Source organism: Bufo gargarizans, chromosome 3, assembly GCF_014858855.1.
Source record: "Bufo gargarizans isolate SCDJY-AF-19 chromosome 3, ASM1485885v1, whole genome shotgun sequence".
Taxonomy (NCBI): domain Eukaryota; kingdom Metazoa; phylum Chordata; class Amphibia; order Anura; family Bufonidae; genus Bufo; species Bufo gargarizans.
The window spans coordinates 186,570,707-186,593,422 of NC_058082.1; the positions used below are offsets into that span (position 1 = coordinate 186,570,707).

Sequence of the window (22,716 nt, forward strand, 5' to 3'; positions counted from 1 at the left end):
TGTATGAATTTGTTTAAGTTTTTTAGGTTTATTATTAACCGAAATTTCCCGTCTGTTTTTTTTACTAGAAAAACGGTTGAATAATATCCCTGACCTTTTTGAGAATAGGGAACCGGAATTATGGCCCTTTGAGCCAGAAGCTTCCGAATCCCTTCCTCCAGATTTGTTTGGAGAACAGTTGTCTTTTGAATGGGAGTTACCCTGAAAATATTTGAGGGAGGAGGAAGACGGAAAACTATTTTGTAGCCTTCTGATATCGTATTTAAGACCCAAGGGTTTGTTGTAATTTTTTCCCAGTAGTCTAAAAAACAACTTAGTCTCCCTCCTACCTGAGCACTGGCGTCATTGCTTTGACGGTTCCGTATTCTTTGAAGAAAACAGGTACCCTCTACTCTTCTGGTTTCTTCCCCTTGACCAGCCTGAGTCCCTGTTTGTTTTCTTTGCTTGAAAGGGGGGTCCCTTTTTTAACTCTCCGAAAGGGAAATTTCCTCTTCCCGGAATCTCTGGGAAAGGTCTTCTTAGAATCAGAAGCCTTTTCTAGGATGGACTCTAAATCCTCTCCAAACAATAGATTACCATGAAAAGGTAAGGTACATAATTTTAATTTTGAACTGACCTCACCTGACCAGGATTTTAACCAGAGGGACCTTCTTGCCACGACCGCTAACCCAGATGCCTTAGCAGCTATCCTGACAGATTCCGCAGTGGCATCAGATAGGAAATCCACCGCTTTGATTAGGAGCGGAAAGGAATCTTTAAGATCACCGTATGTACTACCGCCTTTTAGTAGGGATTCTAACTGTGTGAGCCATTTTTTTAATGATCTGGATACTGAGGTTGCCGCTAGGTTTGGTTTGAACAGGGCAGCACAAGCCTCCCATGTTTTTTTAAGAGTCTGATCTGTCTTTTTATCCATGGGGTCCCTTAATGACCCCATGTCTTCAAATGGTAAGGCGTTAGGACCCTTCACTAATTTAGATAGAGCAACATCTATCTTAGGACAGGTAGTTAACAAGGCTTCGTCTTCGCTAGAAAAGGGGAGACGTCGCCTTATTGTCCTAGGAATGAATAGTTTCCTATCCGGGGACCTCCATTCTCTTTTAATTAGATCGTGCATGTTTTTATGCACCGGAAAACCTCGGTTAGATCTCTGTTCAAAACCACTGAACATCTCGTCATGGACTGATCTACAGATTTTTTCATCAGAAAGATCCATAGTGGCTCTAACTGCCTTAATTAATTCTCTGGTATCCTCCGATGAAGAGATAGTTTTTAAATTCGGAATCTGAACCAGAATCTTCAGACCCGAGTTCACCTGACTCTGAGTCGTCCTCAAATTCTGAATCAGATGCTTTTGTCGCTGGTCCCTGCGCCTGTTTGGAGCAGGAAGGGATTAATGAGGTGTCTGACATAGCAGCCCTGATTTCTTCCCTAATTGTGTTTTTAAGTTCTTCTTTTAGGGACGGAACTAAATCCTTAGAAATGTTGTCAGTGCATTTTTTACACACTTTCCTAGCAGAAGAATCAGAAAGTTTAATAGAACAGAGACTGCACTTTTTTGCCCTCTGACTAGATTTTGCTTTCTGAGCACTCTTTCTCGCTCTGCACACATACAGAAGGAAAATACATAAGGGTTAATCTAACAGAATATACTGCCTTTACCCTTGTCCTGGTAAATTACTCACTGGTACGGATCCCTGAGTGTTCTCCATAATTTCACCTGGGTCCAGCATCTTTTTTAGGGAAACAAAGGTCGCTGTTCCCCCCTTAAATAGTTTTTACCTCCAGACCTCAGATCAGAGGACGACCTCCGCCATAATCCTGCGCGTTTTTCTTGAATTTTCCCGCCGCCGCCGGCATGCGATCCACCGCCCGGAAGTGCTCTCAGTCCCCATACCGGAAGTGAGCTGTGGAACGCATGGCGCGCGTCCACTTCCGGTGACGACACTGAGCGCCGGCCATGCCGGATCGCAGTGTGGAGTTTAGCAACTGACCGGAGGGACTCCCTGAGTGTCCGGCCCCACGTGGACCTGTCTGCCCGCGCCAGCAGCAGGTAAGAGACAGGTCTTCCAGAGCCCGACTTCCCCAATGGGGACCGGACTCTGCTGCCTCCTCACATGGCATCCACTTTTCTTCTTCCACTTCTTTCTTCATGGTCGGCGACCATAAGAGAAAACCCATCTCCTACCTGGAGGGACAGGAAGACACTGAGGAGGAGCCGGAGGAGAGTCAAACTTATACTTCCTGTCCCTACCTGGTTGGAGGCGGGTCATCTCTCATGGTATGCCGTCATGGAGGATGAAAGGGAAAAAAACGATTTGATACATATGCAAATTAACCTGAGATGAGTCCTGTATCAAATCATTTTTTTTTTTACACAATAAAAGCACACTGAGCTATGGGGACTTGGTATTGTGGATGTGTTAGCGGCCATCTAGCAACCCATGTCCTCAGCTCTATACACAAAATCCCGGTGACAGGTTCCCTTTAAGGCGAAATAGGGCTGAGTCCTTAAGTGGTTAAAATCATGAAAAGTAAAAAAATAAAAAATAAATACTGCATAAAAAGCACCTTTGTTTTACAAAAAAAAGGAAAGTCCCAAAACATAGCATCACTTATGATGAGAATATCAAAACACAACACTTACATTATGAACAACTTGTTGGGTCAGGTCTACATCAAAGTTTACTTTTCAGTGCTTCTGATCCTTCAGAAGAGCAGAAAAATAATGGAAAAAAAAATGGATCCTGTATCTTAACTATCAGTTATACATGGTTTTGCACCAGTCTAAAATAATGGATCTGATGGAAATGGCAAAAACAAATATTAATGCTGCCGTAGATGAGAACACAGGTATTGATACTTTTCATCCCTATTGGTAAACATAGGAGATGTCTTTATGGCGCGGATTTTGTTGCGCAAAGTTCCACAACATCCACCTTGAGGGTGCATTCACACAACCGCAAGTGTTTTGCGGTCTGCAAAACACTGATACCGGCCGCGTGCGTTCCGAATTTTGCTCCATTTTCTTTGGCGGGGCCGCAGAACAATGGATCTTTTGCAGCCCCATTGAAATGATTGGGTCTGCACCCATTCTGCAAAATTGCATAACGGATGCAGATCCATTTATACAGTTGTGTGAATGCACCCTCCATGTGTTCCGAGTTGGATCAGGATAGTCTATTGGGGGGAGGGGGTAGAAAAAGACCCAGTATAAGAAAATAGGATCATAGACAAATAGAGTGTGTCGGCAGATAAGAACCATTTGGCCCATCTAGTCTGCCCAATATACTAAATACTATGGATAGCCCCTGGCCCTATCTTATATGAAGGATGGCCTTATGCCTATCCCATGCATGCTTAAACTCCTCCACTGTATTTGCAGCTACCACTTCTGCAGGAAGGCTATTCCATGCATCCACTACTCTCTCAGTAAAGTAATACTTCCTGATATTACTTTTAAACCTTTGCCCCTCTAATTTAAAACTATGTCCTCTTGTAGCAGTTTTCCTTCTTATAAATATTCTCTCCTCTTATACCTTGTTGATTCCCTTTATGTATTTAAAAGTTTCTATCATATCCCCTCTGTCTCGTCTTTCTTCCAAGCTATACATGTTAAGGTCCTTTAATCTTTCCTGGTAAGTTTTTATCTATCATGCAATGGGTCCATTATATGTATGCCCATTATGGTTCCTGGAAGTAACATCAGCAGTGTGAAGAGAGTCCAAGGTTTGAGTTGACACATAGCACATTTGCTGAAACTTCCGCCTCTGAAAATGGTTTCCATTTATCTAAATGGGGTGGCTTTGGAGGCAATTACAAATCATTGTAACCAATTGACCAAGTAGCAGCGCATATAAGAGGAGATACACAGATGAACAGAATATATTGTATTGATAGTAGAAGGCCGCCATCAGTAATAGTAATCATTTATTTTTGCAGGATTACTTACTCCGTTCCCAGCAAGTGTTATGCTGTGTTACCCTCCTTCTCACCTCGTAGCCCACTTATCTGGGAACACATAGATCCCAGTAACATGGGGAAACAGAAGACTTTGGTGGTTCTAAGGAAATAAATGAGCCCCATTGTGCAGGTTCCATGAGATGCCTACTTGGTCGAAAGGAAGAACTGACAACTTTCTGGACTCATTTGCCTGGAATCCTGACAGGAGTACAACCCTTGTACTGCCTTGATAAACAGAACATCCAAGTCAAAAAAATAAAAAAATAAAAAAAATAAAAAAAAAAACTTAACAAATGGGGAATTTTATCATTTTAGCAGAGTCTAAAATTGAACAATAGACTATTCCATAACCCTAGCGAGTTTACAGATCATTTGCTTCTTGTAGATGGTAGAGAATGGAGCAACAAATAGTTATTAATTATGGAGATTCTTCACAGGAGGCTACAAAGGAGCAGTACGGTCTAGAGAGGTCATTATCTAGCTAAATTATTAATCTGGTAAAATATGAATGCGTACTTTATTGTAGCACATAATAGTGATCTACAAAAAAGGCTATGGACCATTTATTGCAATCATTCTGATTGTCTCACAGTTGTACGTATTTTTTTTATTCAAACGCTTTGATCTGCCTTTTTATAGACACTGGAATTAATTATTTCATTCTGCAAAACATTTAATCAGCCTTGTTTTTGCCCTGCAGTATGCAACTAATTCATAGCCAGATTTCAAAATGAGGGATCACAATAATAGAGAAAGGAGCCATCACTGGCCTTTGGTATATGTGCAAGCAAGTAGTAAAAATGTCTTTTATAATTATGTACAGAGAAGAAAAAAAAAAAAAAGTTCTTAAAAGATATTAAAAGTATAGTTGGGGTCAGAGGTGGATTAAGCTTAAACCCCCCACACACACAATCTGGTGGTGGCCTAGTTGTGAGGGCATCCCTGAGCGGCATGTCGTTCTGCTGCTGCCACTCTCCAACACTTAGCAGTGCCACACACTGGGGAAGATTTAATTGAAAATGTGCTGAATGGGGCCAAATGTATCAGGTTTTAGAGGATTAAGGGGAGACATTTAAGGTGTCCAATTTCTGACTAGTATAAATGCCGCCAGTCAGTCTACTGTAGACGCTTATGGAGACTGGATTTTTTGGGGGTAGGGTAGAAACAAAGTGGCAGGGCTAGATGGGGGAAATCAAAAAGTGGCTGAACCAGAGGTGCAGTGCAGAGGATTGACGTCATTTGGTAAGGCCTCTTTGGGGAATGCAGGGCGCAAGATGTGGTGGTGTGCTGTGAGCATTTTAGGCGAGGCACAAAGGGTCAGGTTCCTTGAGGGAGAAGAGGAAAGGAACAGAAAGGGTCAGTGGGAAACAAAACCTGCCAAAGACTCTGGTGTAAGAGGGACAAAGGGGAGACAACTTGGTAAAGGAAGGGACAATAGTTGGGCTGGATGTAAGGGTGTAGGTTGGGTAACAATGGCAGGTGCCGTGTGGGGTTGTAGAGGTGCACTAATAAAGAAATTCTGCTAAAGCTGTTGCCTGTAGTGAACACAAGCAGGCAGCAGCTTCAGGAGCTCCATGACCCACCTGCCACAGTCACCCACCACAAATATAGCCACCTGTGAAATCTCAGCACCATGGAGAAGTCCTTTGTTATAGCACCCACTTCTTCTGAATGGAATACTGGAGTAATGTCTCATTCACAGTGTTTTGGTTAGCGATTTCCATCAGTAATTGGGAGCCAAAGCCAGGTGCAGCTCTTTCCCTTAGGCCTCATGCACACGACCGTTGTGTGCATCCGTGGCCGTTGTGCCGTTTTCCGTTTTTTTTCGCGGACCCATTGACTTTCAATGGGTCCGTGGAAAAATCGGAAAATGCACCGTTTTGCAGCCGAGGCCGTGATCCGTGTATCCTGTCCGTCAAAAAAATATGACCTGTCCTATTTTTTTGACGGACAACGGTTCACGGACCCATTCAAGTCAATGGGTCCGTGAAAGAACACGGATGCACACAAGATTGGCATCCGTGTCCGTGATCCGTGGCCGTAGGTTGCTTTCATACAGACGGATCCGAAGATCCGTCTGCATAAAAGCTTTTTCTGATCTAAGTTTTCACTCTGTGAAAACTCATTTCCGACAGTATATTCTAACACAGAAGCGTTCCCATGGTGATGGGGACGCTTCTAGTTAGAATACACTGCAAACTTGGTACAAGACTGCCCCCTGCTGCCTGGCAGCACCCGATCTCTTACAGGGGGATATGATAGCACAATTAACCCCTTCAGGTGCGGCATCATATCCCCCTGTAAGAGATCAGGGCTGCCAGGCAGCAGGGGGCAGACCCCCCCCCCCCCCTCCCCAGTTTGAATATCGTTGGTGGCATAGTGTGCCAACCACCATCGGCCCCCCTCCCTCCAATGTTACTGCTATAGAGGGAGGGAGGGGGGGGGGCGATGGTGGTTGGCACACTATGCCACCAACGATTTAATACAATAGAGGGAGGGAGGGGGGGGCACACTGTGCCACCAACGATATTCAAACTGGGGAGGGGGGGGGGGCTGCCCCCTGCTGCCTGGCAGCCCTTATCCCTTACAGGGGAATATGATGGTACAATTAACCCCTTTAGGTGCCGCACTTAAAGGGGTTAATTGTGCTATCATATCCCCCAGTAAGAGATCGGGTGCTGCCAGGCAGCAGGGGGCAGTCTTGTACAAAGTTTGTAGTGTATTCTAACCTGAAGCATCACCATGGGAACGCCTCTGTGTTAGAATATACTGTCGGATTTGAGGTTCACGAAGTAGCTCATATCCGACAGTATATTCTAACATAGAGGCGTTCCCATGGTGATGGGGACGCTTCAAGTTAAAATATACCATCGGATTGGAGAAAACTCCAATCCGATGGTATAAAAGAACTCCAGACTTTACATTGAAAGTCAATGGGGACGGATCCGTTTGAAATGGCACCATATTGTGTCAACATCAAACGGATCCGTCCCCATTGACTTGCATTGTAATTCAGGACGGATCCGTTTGGCTCCGCACGGCCAGGCGGACACCAAAACGACTTTTTTTTCATGTCCGTGGATCCTCCAAAAATCAAGGAAGACCCACGGACGAAAAAACGGTCACGGATCACGGACCCACGGACCCCGTTTTTGCGGGCCGTGAAAAAAAACTGTCGTGTGCATGAGGCCTTATAGTATTATACTTTGTCTGTGGAGGTTCCGCTCCTGTTTGTGCTCCCAATCACTGACCAAAAAAACTGAAATGTGAATGAGGCTTAATGCTGGAGGACTTCTCTCCTCCTCCCTTTACTTTCTGGCAGCACAAAATACTAAGGGTGCCTTCACAAGCTACAGAATTTTCTGCAACTGAAAATCAGTTCCATTCATTTAAATGGAGCAGCGGGCATGGATTTCTGCAAACCCCATTAAAGCGAATGGAACAGATTTTCAATGACAGAAAATACAACAACAAAATCCACACAGTGTATGAGAACACCCTAAGGGTACTTTCACACTAACGTTTTTTTCTTTTCCCGTGCAAAGTTCCGTCCTAGGGGCTCAAATCCGGAAAATAACTGATCAGTTTTATCCCCATGCATTCTGAATGGAGAGCAAGCCGCTCAGGATGCATCCAGTTCAGTCTTTACTGATCAGGCTTTTCAGAAAACCATAGCATGTTGTATTTTTACCTCCGGCCAAAAATCCAGAACACTTTGACTGAACGCCGGGTCTGGCATTTTTCCAATTGATACCGGGTCCGGCTTTTGCATGTTAAACCCAAAAAATGTGGAGAAAAAAAAGTGAAAGTCCATAAATGGCGGATCAGTTTTTTTTTCCAAATGCATTTTTTCATGGTGATTAGAATCCTGATCAGGATTCAAATGTGATCAGTTTTCACACATTTTTCCGGATCCGGCAGGCAGTTCCGGCGCTGGAACTGCCTGCCGGATTCAAACAATGCTAGTGTAGCATGCAGTGCTGGGTTTACTCACATGTCCCTGGGCAGGAGGGTCTGGGGACTGCTCTCTCATACTGGATGACTCCATGACTTGAGGGACTCACACTCAGCCCAACCAGACTTTAAATGCCACTGGCACTTACCCCTTCTGGCGTGGATGCTCCTCCCATTCCTTCCGGTCACTGCAGGGGTTCCGGATGGGATGCGAGGCCCAAACGCTAGGCCTCTAGCGTCCCTCGCCGCGGGGATCAAACACAGGGCGCCGCCATGCTGGATCCGGTGTCGGAGGTTACGCACATGCACACTCCTTCACCGGCGCCTCAACGTCACTTCCGGATCAGCGCCGAAGCCGGAAGTAAAAAAAAAAAAAGGCGCTCCGGCTCCCGCGTCTCCCCTGGAGAGAGCATCCTGCAGCCCAGAGCCCCAGCGGGGTTGCGGCTACCATTCCCCAGCCCCTGCGAACCTCCTTCCCAGCAGTGAGCCGCATGACCCACAGGTACTGGAGGGGCTGGGAGGCTAAGGGACCCCAGCTTAAGGGTTTTAGCCCGGCGAGAAAAAAAAAAATTGAAAAAGGGTTTAAAAAAGGTCTGAAGAGAGACCCTCTCTCTGCCCTGTCCATTATTGGGACAGGAAAAAAAACACTGGTGAAGGTGGGTGGGGGGGGGAGCTTTTAACCTCTCTGTTTCCTGTCCCAATAGTGGGCGGGGGAGACAACCTCCATGTAGTGCTGTCATGGAGGACGTCCTGGAAAGTACCCTTACTATTTTGTGCCGCCAGAAAGTAAAGGTGGCCACCCCTGAGCAAGTTCAACAACAGCAGAGGACAGCATCACTGACATTGCCACCTACTGGATAGAATAACTCTAGAGCAGAAGAGAGGTAGTTACTACTATGGCTTGCTCATGCCAGCAATGTGGGCTCCTCTCCTTTCCTCCCTGTAGTAGTGCTATAGGAGTGGACAGACAATAGGTAAAGCCACCGCTTGCTCCTATTTAAAGACTGTTTATGTAGTTTAATGTCTTCAGGTTCAGCTTGGACATCAGTCCGAACCTGCAGTTGAATTCTGGTGCAGGCCCCCCACTTCCTCAGTAGTAGTGAAGGCCCTAGGTCAGTGATTGATAACCTTAGCACTCCAGCTGTGGTAAAACTGCAACTCCCAAGATGCCCCCCTTGCTTGGCTGCTCTCAGAACTCTGTAGAAATAAATGGAGCATGCTGGGAGTCGTAGTTTCACCACAGCTGGAGTGCCAAGGTTAGCCATCATTGCCCTAGGTGCCCTTCCTTCAATTCTGACCATATAGGGGTAATACAGCACAGAAAGTAAATGCAAGGAGACAAAAAACATACATTTATGCAAAAATTATTTAATGGGAAAAAAAAAATTGTTCATTATGTTTGTTTTTTTACAGTTTAATACATGTTTGGCATACACCTGGCTAACAGATTCCATGACCACTTTAAAGGATTATATCAGGAGAATTGGAGAAGTGCTCAAACATAGTGTGATCCGGACCTCAAGGCCTTTTTATATGGCCTCATGCAAAGGCAATTATCAGGTTTGAACCGAACATTTCCAATAAGTGCCTGATCACTGCACGAAGGCGATCGCTACCACAATAGTTCTCACCCATACAAACTCCGTGCTTGCCAGCTGAACACCAGGAAACGATAAAGAAACAAAATCGCCGGACGAATGAGCATTGCTCGTTTGTTCTAGTGATTAGCGACATTTACACGGGGGAACGAGCGACTATACAAACCCTCATCCAATGCTTTACCCCTTGTAAGAGGGCTTTCAATCTGGTGTGTATATTTGTGTTCCTTTAGGCCAATACAGTATGGGTGGATATACCGGCAGTGAACAGAGATTTTGGGCTTTTCGGTTTATACTGCACTCCTATAAACCAGACACTACCAAGAAGTGATTTAAATAATGCTATAATGGACTTTTCAAAGATAATTTGCTCATAGCAGGCAATGTCTAAGACAATATAGGCTTGGTGTTCATCAAAGCAGCGTATGAGGGGTTTATTCCGCTTTTTACCTCGCCACCAACTTATATTACCGATGAGACATACTGTAAAACAGTAGATTCTGTAATATAGTGCACGTCTGGACTATAGCTCCATTAGGCATTTTCTGTATACTTGGTACTGTTGTATCTTGCATTCATGAGCGGTTCAAAGCCTTGACGCTGTTTTCTGTGTGTGAAGAGAACAAGCAACACCAAAACGACAAGCAAGGCAATAAGCGCTCCACCAACAGTTGACGCAATCACCACGGAGACTGCACGGCCGTCTGCATCAGAAGCTGGAAGAGGAGAAACGTAACATAGAAGACGTTTACTGGGGGGAGATGTTCATTATTGCTGGTAACATTTATGGTCTACAATTACTGTCATTTCCGGTTACAAATTATTACTCCCCAAGTGATAAGAAATTGATAGTCGTTAACATCCCTGAGCTAAACGGCAAGCCATTCAAGCAGACCATATGCCGTTAAAATAAATAATAAGCTATACATTAATGTCTTTACAAAAAAAGAGTTATGTGAAGCAAAATACAAATGAAACACAAATAAGTTCTGGAGCTTTTAACACTATTCATTCAAGATGGTTTTCAATGAATCCAAGCAGAAAATAAGAACATGATATACTTGTAGTTACCTGGCAAGTCAATAGCATATGTATATCCCAGCTGGTCAGCGGATACGAAGAGTTGGTCATTAGTTATTGGAGGAAAGAAAGGCACCATGTTAAACAAGCGGTTGTGTCCGATCGGGGCCAGTTCCTGGGGCCAAACCCCATCAGAAGGTTGAAATCGCTTCATCCATTCATCAAATATTGCATCAGTGAAGGAATGAAGTACCTAAAAAGTAAAAGCATGCTTCAACTTGTGACACTTGCCTGCAGATCATGAACTTATTCTTAAAGGGGGGGGGGGGGGGGTTTATAGTCATATTTAATATAAACACTGTCCAGGGACTGCACCATTATTGGCCTAAGCATTTATATTAAATGTGTGACTACAAGCCCCCTCATTGAAGTACATGGGTGTATTCTTAAGGATGAAGGAGATTACAATCATATTTAATATAAACACTTAAGGGACTGTACCGTAATCAGCTTTTATATTAAATGGGACAATTAAGGATGAGGGGGGGTTGGGTTAAGAATGACTCCATGTACGGCAGAGCCTGGATACATTCCTAAGGATCAGGGGCGCTATAGTCACATAGCATAACAGCGCGTCATCCGCAGATCCCTCCCATAACAGTGTGAAATATTATTCTGTTATTTTATTTGGGTCAAAATATTTTTTAATTTTCCTCTAAAACCTAAGTGCGCCTTATAAAGCAAAAAATATGGTAATAAAATTATAAAGCTACATCTCTTGTACTCTCCGCTTCACCTATAGTCTCTAATCATGATAGCAAAAGGGGAGGAAATAGGACTGCCAGGCCAAGTCTCAAAAACAATAAGACATGCGATGTAGGATTTGAAGAGTAAATTGAGCTAATGTAGGTTTTCTGACAAACATGTTCCTCCGGGAAACCAGTTCTGTGCGAGCGGTATTTCCTGGAAGGAACACTGCTCATATGAAGCAGATTTGCAGCATCATAATGCTTTATAAAGCTGTCAATTACCATCTTACTGCTGGTCTACTGAACCGTAGTTACTGGATTATTTGACCACAGTTCAGCAGACTCCGTCAGGAAGGAATTCACATAATAAATCATTATGGTGCTGAAAATCTCCTTCAGATGAGTAGTGTGCATTCCAGGAAAACTGCTCACACATGGAGCGCGTTTCATTGACTGATCCTCTGGTCTGAAACATTATCTGCCACACTTCTGGCCACTGCACACTGTTGACCACCCTACCAGCATCCAGAAATGGCATGGAATAGTGACCCTCCTCCTTTCAATCTAAATATTTGTATATAATCTAGAACTGACACATGCTGTAGTTTTCCACATTGGTTCATATTGACAATAGATGAAATTAGTTGTTCAAAGGCAATAAAACCTCTGCCAATATATTTAGATCACTATTAAAACAACGAAATAGGGGCCATTCGAAAAAGTGAAACGGATCTTCAGATTTGGGAATTTGCACTAGTCCCAACTCGTACATTAGACATCATGTCTGGCATCACTTAATATGGATGAAAATGCTAACTTTGTAAAGTAAGTGGAGCATGCAGTATTTCTCTATGCTCTTTATACAGTTTTATACATATTCCTACAGAGCTGATCGTAATCTATAATTCAATGTCGGCTCAGGGTAGGATATTCACCCAGTATTTTTTTTACGAATTAATTTCTGACTGTATTCTTCGCCATAATTCACCTCCTATTCCTTTCAGTTAGAAATCATAGTAACATAGTACATAAAGTCGAAAAAAGACAATTTGTCCATAAAGTTCGGCCTGTCATCCTACAAGTTGATCCAGAGGAAGGAAAAAAAAAAAACAAAAAAAAAAAACATATCTCCGCCATGTATTAATAGCGTCTGAACATACTCTTATAGTTATACGCTTTCCAAAGTTGCCAGTATGTGCAACGTTTATGCAGAAAGAAAGTGTGGAAGAGGAAGGCCCTCTTGGCGTCAATGCTGCGGCTCTGCCAGGACACACTAACGCCAATCTGCGTCATCTCGCAGGACGCGAGATTTCCTGTGAACACGCGTTCACAGGAAACGGAGGTAAACTAGCTAATCACAGCCTGCCAGCAGCAATCGTTTGCTGGCAGGCTGTAGATGCAATTTTTTTTTTAACCCCTAAAAGGTATATTAGACACCGTTTTGATAACAGCGTCTAATATACCTGCTACCTGGTGGTCCCTTTTGCTTGGATCGACCACCAGAGGACACAGGCAGCTCTGTAAAAAGTAGCACAAACACCACTACACTACCCCCCCCCCCACCTGTCACTTATTAACCCCTGATCACCCCCCTGTCAGGCTCCATTCAGACGTCCGTATGTGTTTTGCGGAGCCATGGATCGGATCCGCAAAACACATATGGACGTCTGAATGGAGCCTTACAGGGGGGTGATCACCCCATATAGACTCCCTGATCACCCCCCTGTAAGGCTGGTTCCATTCAGAGGTCTGTATGTGTTTTGCGGATCCACAAAACACATACGGACCTCTGAATGGAGCCAGCCTTACAGGGGGGTGATCAGGGAGTCTATATGGGGTGATCACCCCCCTGTCATTGATCACCCCCCTGTAAGGCTCCATTCAGACGTCCGTATGTGTTTTGCAGATCCGATCCATGGATCTGCAAAACACATACGGCCCTCTGAATGGAACCAGCCTTACAGGGGGGTGATCACCCCATATAGATTCCCTGATCACCCCCCTGTCAGGCTCCATTCAGACATTTTTTTGGGCACAAGTTAGCGGAAATTGATTTTTTTTTTTTTGTTTTTTCTTACAAAGTCTCATATTCCACTAACTTGTGACAAAAAAAAAAAAAAAAAAACACCACAACACCTCACATGAACTCACCACGGAATCCAAATGTGTAAAATTTTTTTAGACATTTATATTCCAGACTTCTTCTTACGCTTTAGGGCCCCTAAAATGCCAGGGCAGTATAAATACCCCACATGTGACCCCATTTTGGAAAGAAGACACCCCAAATTTTGTGTCACAAGTTAGCGGAAAGGGAGACTTTGAGAAAAAAAAAAAAAGGGGGAAAACCTTCTATGAACTCCCCATGCCCCTCACGGAATACCTTGGGGTGTCTTCTTTCCAAAATGGGGGTCACATGTGGGGTATTTTAGGGGCCCTAAAGCGCGAGAAGAAGTCTGGAATCCAAATGCCCTCCCGAAAGATACTCATTGGAATTTGGGCCCCTTTGCGCACCTAGGCTGCAAAAAAGTGTCACACGTGTGGTATCGCCGTACTCAAGAGAAGTTGGGCAATGTGTTATGGGGTGTCATTTTACATATACCCATGCTGGGTGAGAGAAATATCTCTATAAATGACAATTTTTTTATACAAAGGGAAAAGTTGACTTTTAGAGAGATATTTCTCACCCAGCATATTGCCCTACTTCTGAGTACGGCGATACCACACGTGACACTTTTTTGCAGCCAAGGTGGGCAAAGGGGCCCACATTCTAAAGAGCACCTTTAGGATTTCACAGGGCATTTTTTTACGCATTTGGATTCCAGACTTCTCACGCTTTAGGTCCCCTAAAATGCCAGGGCAGTATAAATACCCGACAAGTGACCCCATTTTGGAAAGAAGACACCCCAAGGTATTTCGTGAGGGGCATGGCAAGTTCATGTAAAATGTAATTTTTTTGACACAAGTTAGTGGAATATGAGACTTTGTAAGAAAAAAAAAAAAAAAAAAACACAACCCACACACACACACACACACACACACACACACACGCGCGCGCACAAACACTTTCCGCTAACCTGTGCCAAAAAAATAAAAAAAAAATAAAAATTCTAGGAACTCCCCATGCCCCTCACGGAATACCTTGGGGTGTCTTCATACTATCCTGGCATTCTAGCACCTCAATAAACATGACAGGTGCTCAGAAAGTCAGAGCTGCTTCAAAATGTGGAAATTCACATTTTTGTACCATAGTTTGTAAACGCTATAACTTTTGCGCAAACTAATAAATATACACTTATTACATTTTTTTATCAAAGACATGTCGAACAATAAATTTAGAGAAAAAAAAAAATATATAGAAATGTAGTTTTATTTAAAAAAAAATTGATTAACAAAAAAAGTTAAAATGTCAGCAGCAATGAAATACCACCAAATGAAAGCTCTATTAGTGAGAAGAAAAGGAGGTAAAATTCATTTGGGTGGCAAGTTGCATGACCGAGCAATAAACCGTGAAAGTTGTGAAATGCCGATTTGTAAAAAAGGGCCTGGTCACTAGGGGGGGTATAAACCTGTGGTCCTTAAGTGGTTAAAGAATCTGTCAGAAGGCATGTGCCCTCAAAACCGCCACTAGTAACCGACATGTGGAACTTTGTTCCAGCCTGTAAGGACATTTCCTGTCCTACAGGATGTCAAAAACAGGGAGGGGAAGGATTTGAGTGTGAAGACCTCGATTTCTGTGTTTCCACCTCAAACATCAGGGATATAATCTTCATGTAGAACATGGATGCAAAGTTTCAAAGTTATTTTTTATCATAATGAAGCACGTCTTTGGGCCAACAAGAACATTGTTGGAGGCTAGATGAATAGAAGTGCCAGGTACTGGTGGTGCTTTTGGGGGCACATACCTCCTGACAGGTTCCCTGTGAGCTCATGTTGTAACAGAAAAAGAAGATAAAATAGTTACCACAAAGATGGGGTCATTGGCAGCAGAGTGTGAGAGAGCACTGGTTCCATTTAAGAATGCATGCACCAAATTATGTAGATTCATTACAGGTGGGTCCAATTCTCCATCTGGCTCCTCAAAGCCTTCAAGTGCATTCCTGCATGCAAAAAAATATTAAATGTTTGACTACACACCAGTATTTAATGAAATTGTTAATGCAATGGAAGAATTAGCATACACAAGTTCCCCATACATCAATGTAAATCCCCCCCTCCCTTGATTGTCCCCTGTCTCCTAACATGTATGTAGTATATATAATATGTGCTGTAGCCTTACCATAATGAGAAGAGTGGATTTCTATGTTTAGAAAGCCAATATACGGTACATATTACTGCTTTATTAACAAGCACAATGTATAATTACAAAGAAACCAATAATAAGTATTACCTTTCCAAGTATAGAAAAAAAAAAAACATTCTTCTTTATATGGTAAGCTTATAGTCTGGAGCCAAGTAGTCAGGATCTCTACATGCAAGGCAAGGCTAAGTTCCCAGAAGAGACATGTTTTTTTCTGCAATTTATTTCTCTCTCGCATTCAACCCATAATAAAAGGCTATTGCCATAATATAATGAGACCTAAAACATAATTTGTTTATTCACAGGCACAGCAATGCTTATAAAAGAACCCAGTAATATGAATTAGCTTTTAAGTCTAAAAAATAAAAAACATATATAAAGCTATAAACTTTTACTATGGGTTAAATCAGGGAGAAAAACAAAATGTCTGAAGAAATAAAAATCTGAAGGTCTCTTCCAAGCTGCCCAGTTACCTCCAGGCTACAGCCTTATCTTACTGAGCTAACACACAATACTGGTGTCTTTATAATCAATCATATATTGTGTATGTGACTAAAGCAGTAATATGTATATTACCTTTCTAGACAGAAACCCACTCTTCTCATTATGATAAGGCTACAGTACATATCATATGTTACATACATGCTAGGACACAGCTCTGCCCTCAGCATGGATTGGATGAAGACCCATTCACTTTAATGACCACACACACACACACACACACACTGACTTTTCAAAATAGGCATTTGAAAGATGCTGCGGAACCTGCAGAAGGAAAAAATATAGGATGCACACAGCAAGTATACGCACTGCAGAAACTGATACAGTCGTGTGCATGAGGCCCAAGACCGAGTAGACCAGCAGGAGCATAGCTTTTTCGTTCTCGCAGGATTCTACAAGACTGTATCAGGATCATACAGAAAATGCTGCCGACTGAAACCGTGAGAACTAGATTTCTTGTTTGCCGTTTTCATCCATTCCTAGTTTTAGTGTTCCTTTATACTGGGACATCCAGTTTAAATGACCTGCAGTGCAGATATCCACACCGGATTTGACCCTTTGCAAAAGCATAGGGTGAAATCCATGACAAATCCCACAATCAAAATAATTTTTAGACATATTTCCAGAGTCTTGTTTTATTCATGTCACAAAATATATTGAGTCATGCCCAATGCTCGAAAATTTATGTAATCAAAATATAAAAACCACACAAACATTTCAGAATATTCCCCAAAAAAAAAACATAAGGCCTCATGCACACGACCGTATTTTGTTTCCGTGTCCGATCCATTTTTTTTTGGCGGATAGGATGCGGACCCATTTATTTCAACGGGTCCGCAAAAAAAAAAAAAAAAAAAAGCAGACAGCACACCAGTGTACTGTCCGCATCAGTATGTCCGTTCCTTTGCTCCGTAAAAAAAAGAAATTGTGCATGTCCTATTTTTTTCTAGTTTGCGGACAAGGACAGGCATTATTACAATGGATCCGCCCCAAAAAGGGGATGCCATACGGAACGTCATCCTTTTTTTTTTTTTTTTGCAGACCGCAAAACATATACGGTCGTGTGCATGTAGCCTTAGAAACACATTTTGCACATTGTGTACACAACTCACAACCATACCTGAAACTAAATGTAGAGTTTGAGAAGTAAGGTGGATTGTCAAAATTTTGTAGTGAAAGACATTTCTGTACATCGTCCATTGATGGCAGTTGCCCACCAGACCTGTCAATTGGACTTCTTTGAAGAAAACCTTCATTAGTTCCATTACACAAGGTAACCCGACGATTGTAGTCATCCAGGCTAAAATAGATGGCGTAGAAAGGGAAGACTAAATCAGGAGCAGAATTTAAGTCAGTTTTACCATAATTGTCAAAAAATGTATCAAACATTGCACATAGTTTGACAAAGATATTTAAATGTGTGCTAAATTTATTTTATGTAGCATCAACATATTCCACAGTGCTTTACAGACAACATCATTACTTACCCCAGTGGAGTTCACAATCTAAATTCCCCATCAGTATGTCTTTGGAGTGTGGGAGGAAACCAGAGGGAAGCCTGGCAATCACAGGGAGAACATACAAACTCCATGCAGATGTTGTCCTTGGTCCGAAACAAACCTAGGACCCCAGCGCTGCAAGGCACCAGTGCTAACCACCGAGCCACCATGCTACACACAGTGAAATTTCTTTAGTTTCTATATTTCCCCCCCCCCCCCCTTTTTTTTTTTTAAGTTTCAATTTTTGTTTCACAAACATGTGTGCGCCAAAGTCTGCCAAGGCCAAATTTATACATATACACAAAGGTAATTTCTGATGGCCCCTTATGCCAATTTTTGTTGTTAAAAAGTCAAATGTTCCATTTTGTGCCCGTTTGCCTGAATTTAGATACATGTGACGTTTTTACGCCACCCTCAACACTGGGGAGTGGTGGGGGCTGGGCCATCAGCCCTGACAAATTTAATATACCGTAATTTGACGACTGAAATCTTCTCAGGGGCTAGAGTAATTTTCAGCTTAGGCACAAGAGTGGAGATTTATCAAACTGGTGTAGAGTAGAACTGGCTTAGCAACCAATCACATTCCACCTTTCATTTTCCAAAGGAGCTGTGATAAATGAAAGGTGGAATCTGATATGTTGCTATGGGCAGTTAAGCCAGTTCTACTTTAGAGTTTGTGAAATCTCCCTCAAGGTCTTTCGGTGGATGTACCCATTTTATGACGAGGCCTGTCCTAGTCTTAAATTAGCAGCTTCCTCCTGGAGTGCAGGGCATTTTCAAAAACTGGTCTAAAACGCCAGCCTTTCATAAATGACCCCTGATAGCTACAAATTGTTATATATATGCTATACACTAGCCATGTACAGCAAAAGCTGGCAATAAGTTACCTGTTACACACAATTTCCCAGTTCGAAAATCTTGACCCAACACTGATTAATGTGGGATCCTCCAGCCTAGGAGCACCAAACAACTCATCTGTACACACGTCACACTCATTTCTTCCAGTAGCAAAGTTCCAGTATGGTAAAGCAAACGAGTCGTTACCAATAAGCCTCTGAGAAAAAAAATAAAAAAAAATTCATAAAAATTTTGGAAATTCAAAAACAAACGAATTGCTGCGGTCCATAAAAACATCATAGGATGTCAAAGCTGTTACCATCGACTTGCCATATCAGAGCTGCTGAACGTGGAAGGTTATGCTTATGTTTGTCAAAGCCAAGGAGCAGAAACGGTCATGTGGATGAACTTCCCCCCCAAAGCGCACACCGATTTAGGCCTCATGCACACGACCGTTCCGTTATTTTGTGGTCCGCAAACTGCGGATCAGCAAGGAATGGAAGCCGTCTGTGTGCCTTGGGCGATTTGTACTTGCAGCAGTACTTGTGAAAAGATCCATACTTACCTGCTCCCCATCACTCCATTTTGGTTCTATGGCACTTTGCTGGACTTCCAGTACGTGTGTCAACTTGTGCATTGGCAAGGTCATGGGGATTGGCTGCAGCAATGCACAAGTGACACATCACTGCCGGGTCACACGTCTCTTGGGGGACACGTCACCGCTGAGGCTAGTCATTGGTTGCAGCAGCACAGGTGACCACGTCCATGTGGAAGTTGAAAGATGGGGGCAGAAGACCAAAGAGAAGAGCACTGGAGCCACAGAGCGTCGGGGGAGGAGGCAAGTACAGTATACAGGCTCTAGCTGGCCCACAGGAGAATACCTCGGTGGGCCCTAAGTCCCCCCAGCACAGCATCTCAACTACCCTATATCCATACAAAAACTGGGTAGATGACTTCTAGGTACAGAAGAACAGCCAGTATCCTTTCCCATGACCTGCCTTCTCAAATTTGTTGTAGGAATCCCTATAATTTGACATAAGCGAATTGACTTTGGATGGTACAGACTTCGGATGTGTTCCCTCTCCATACAGTATTAGAATGTATGGGCTCCGATGAGCTGAAGTTATTACTTTACGAAGTCTCACGAGACTTCGTATAACAACTTCAGGAATAATAAATGTAAAAATTACCTTAGAACCGAACTCTGGTTCGGTTCAGAGTGGTACCTTGGAACCGAAACAGAGTTCAGTTCCAAGGTTTTTCTATAGTAATAGAAAACTACCAAGAGTTATTGTACAAAGTCTTGCGTGACCTCTACTCATCAGATCCCATACATTCTAAGGCCCCATGCACACGGCCGGCCGTGTGCGGGCCATGGAACCGCGGCCTGGATCCCTCCTGAGAGCAGGAGCGCACGGCGTCACTGGTTGCTATGACGCCGTGCGCTCCCTGCTGCCGCAATACAGTAATACACTGGTATGATCTATACCAGTGTATTACTGTACTGTGCCGGGAGCGCACGGCGTCATAGCAACCAGTGACGCCGTGCGCTCCTGCTCTCAGGAGGGATCCAGGCCGCGGTTCCACGGCCCGCACACGGCTGTGAAACACGGCCGTGTGCATGGGGCCTAACACTGTAAGGAGAGGGCTCTCCGTACAGTATTAGAACAAAGTTTTTAGCAAATAAACTTTAGATGTACCATTCAAAGTCGATTCGCTCATCTCTACCCATGATCAAATCATCTTGAGCAACTTATTGCTCCCTGCCATTGTGTGAGCAGACAGTATTTGCATGTAGCTGTACAGTGGATGCCCAGAATTTTATCTTCTGGTGGGCCCTAGGCCGACACTTACAGTATATATTTCTTCACATGCATTTCTAGCTGGGGAAAAGAAGGGGGGGTGAATAAAAATAAAAAAATAAAAACTGGACAACCTCTTAAAATGAGTCCACAGTGAAGGGTTACCTGCAAATCCCTCTCTAGCAACAACAGGTGGTATCGATGCCATGTGACGAAGGCAGGTCCTTTATGAGATAAGTCAATAGCTTTAAATGGACGCCCGGGCCCTGAAGCATAAAAATATTTATATTATAAAAACAAAAATAGGTAAAAATGTTACCTATGCTTCCAATATATACCGTAACACAGTTCAATCACAGCACCAAAAGGTTCCCTAGAAGGATAAATGAATTCAGCGTCCATTTTCTTTAGTACAATGAATTGATTAATTGGATGTCCATTTAGTAATTTGATAGAACCGATTATGATTAGCCTAGTAGAACAGGCTAATGATGCTGCAGGGTTCAGCTTTAGGTCCACTGCATTTTAATGGTCTGTGGATAGCAGAAGAGAATAGGATATTGATCTTTAGGCGAATTACATTTGGAAGGCACATAAAACTAGAACAAATACTCATCAAAAGAAAAGATCATATTCTATAGGACATAAATCTGTCTGCACCACACCTAAACGAGCGGCCCTTATTTGTTATAATTTGTAAGCAGATGGTCTACATGGGAAAGAAAAGGAAAGAGGGAAAAAGGAAAGCCATCAGCATTATTGTGAAACTACATAAAAACATTGACTGAAAATCCGTTCCAATTTCAAATGAGATAAAAAAAATAATAATTAACAAACCTAGTAATGTGTCCCTGACAGAATAGTAATGGAGCCAGACAAAGTAGTTATAGATGCTGGTGTTCACCACTTGTGGTTCGGTTCCATTTGGCCCAAGAATTCCAAGCCAATGCTGGGTAGCAATCACAAAGTCCGGATGAATGGTGGTTTTGGCAAGATCCAGAGCATCCAAGAACTGAGCTCTCTCCTGAGGCGTTAGAGAGTGAATATTTTTCCGGACCACTGGTGGCCTCCTTTGGTCACAGTTAGTTCCCGTCCAGCCAAATTTACATTCCCCACAATGGTAGCCTGCAAAGTTTCCTAAGAAAAGAAGAAAAATTGCCAATTTAAAATGAACGTCAAAACAGAACAGTGACTAATATTTAAAAAAATAAATAAAAAATTACAGTATATTTCATTTTAATAAACCAGGTGGTTTATTCCTCCATACACATTATGAAGATTGCCACACAAGGTGGAATTTCTGCAGCAAAACAAATACATGGCAATATCCGCTTGTTTTACACGCCTCCGCTGCAGCATTCCCATGATTTCACACTATGCACTGAAAAAGGGTGAAACACTCATTATTAGTTAACATATTGAAGATTTAAAATCCGCCAATTTCATTTTTTGTTTGTGCGTAGATGTGATTTCTTAAAATTCACAGTCCCGTGTAAACATAACCTAAAAGAAGCCTTGAAACCTAATATGTTTATGGGGGAGTTAGAAAAGATCAGACAAATCATTTAAAGGGGTGTGTAGGTTTAGAAGTCAAGAACTTTAATACTCTAAGGCTAGGTCTATACGACGACATTTGTTGCACGACAATTTTTATTATTGTAGCAACACGACAGTCGCAAAAACCCATTCAAGATGGATTTTTCGGCGACTGTCGCATCGCAGCGCGACACCATAGACTACTGTCATAAAAAATGTTGCACGACACATGTTGCAGTGCAAACCTAGGCTTTCCTCTAATCGGATCAGATCTGCAGTAAGGCTTTACAGTACTATAAAGGCTCTGGGGGCTGTACTTACCCTGTAAATGGGGTTAAAATCAGCAATAAATAAAAAGGTTTAAATGCCCACAAAGTGTTAAACCATAATCCATACATACCCTACACCAAAAACTGCCCATTATGGAATGGAGGCATAGTTTGAAAAAGTATTTTACTAGCATTTTGCGCTAGTGGAGAGAAGAAAAAATAAAATAAAAAATAAATAAAGACACTAACAATAAAGCACCATATATCACTGAAAAAAGTTCACAAAAGTTATGGCATTTAAAGACGCACGTTCTTAAAAAAAAAAAAAAAAAAAAAATGCATCATCTCTGTGTTCAGGACTAAGTCACAGCTTGTTCTATATTGTGCGTTTTTCATGCAGCTCTGGCACCACAGAATTGAAAAAAAAAAGCATGCGCGAAAACACACGCACGCCAGATGGAAAATACTGAATGTAATCACAGAAAAAAATAATAATAATAAACTTAGGTGCAAAACCATCAGGTTTTTCCCATTAATGGATCCTGACCCAATTAAACTGGTTAACTAAAGACTTGGGAACTATTATTTTCAGTACATAAGGATGTATGATAGATTCATTTCATTTTGCTAAGGCTACATGCACACGAACGTTGTTTGTTTCCGTTTTGTTTTTTTGCGGATAGGATGCAGA

At 42.6% G+C, this 22,716-nt stretch overlaps 1 protein-coding gene across 2 annotated transcripts in view; it reads right to left on the reverse strand.

The window, feature by feature from the left end:
• Positions 1-9,311: 9,311 nt before the first annotated feature.
• DCT (dopachrome tautomerase) overlaps positions 9,312-22,716 on the reverse strand; it is a 32,802-nt gene continuing 19,397 nt past the window's right edge. For both annotated transcript variants that reach the window (XM_044286831.1, XM_044286830.1), the window contains exons 2-8: positions 21,058-21,357; positions 20,386-20,486; positions 18,469-18,635; positions 17,203-17,382; positions 15,246-15,381; positions 10,587-10,788; positions 9,312-10,231 (exon numbers count right to left, since the gene is read on the reverse strand). In XM_044286831.1, the coding sequence (XP_044142766.1) occupies positions 10,050-10,231; positions 10,587-10,788; positions 15,246-15,381; positions 17,203-17,382; positions 18,469-18,635; positions 20,386-20,486; positions 21,058-21,357 (1,268 nt within the window). In that variant the 3' untranslated portion in view covers positions 9,312-10,049. The remainder of the gene's footprint in view (positions 10,232-10,586; positions 10,789-15,245; positions 15,382-17,202; positions 17,383-18,468; positions 18,636-20,385; positions 20,487-21,057; positions 21,358-22,716) is intronic.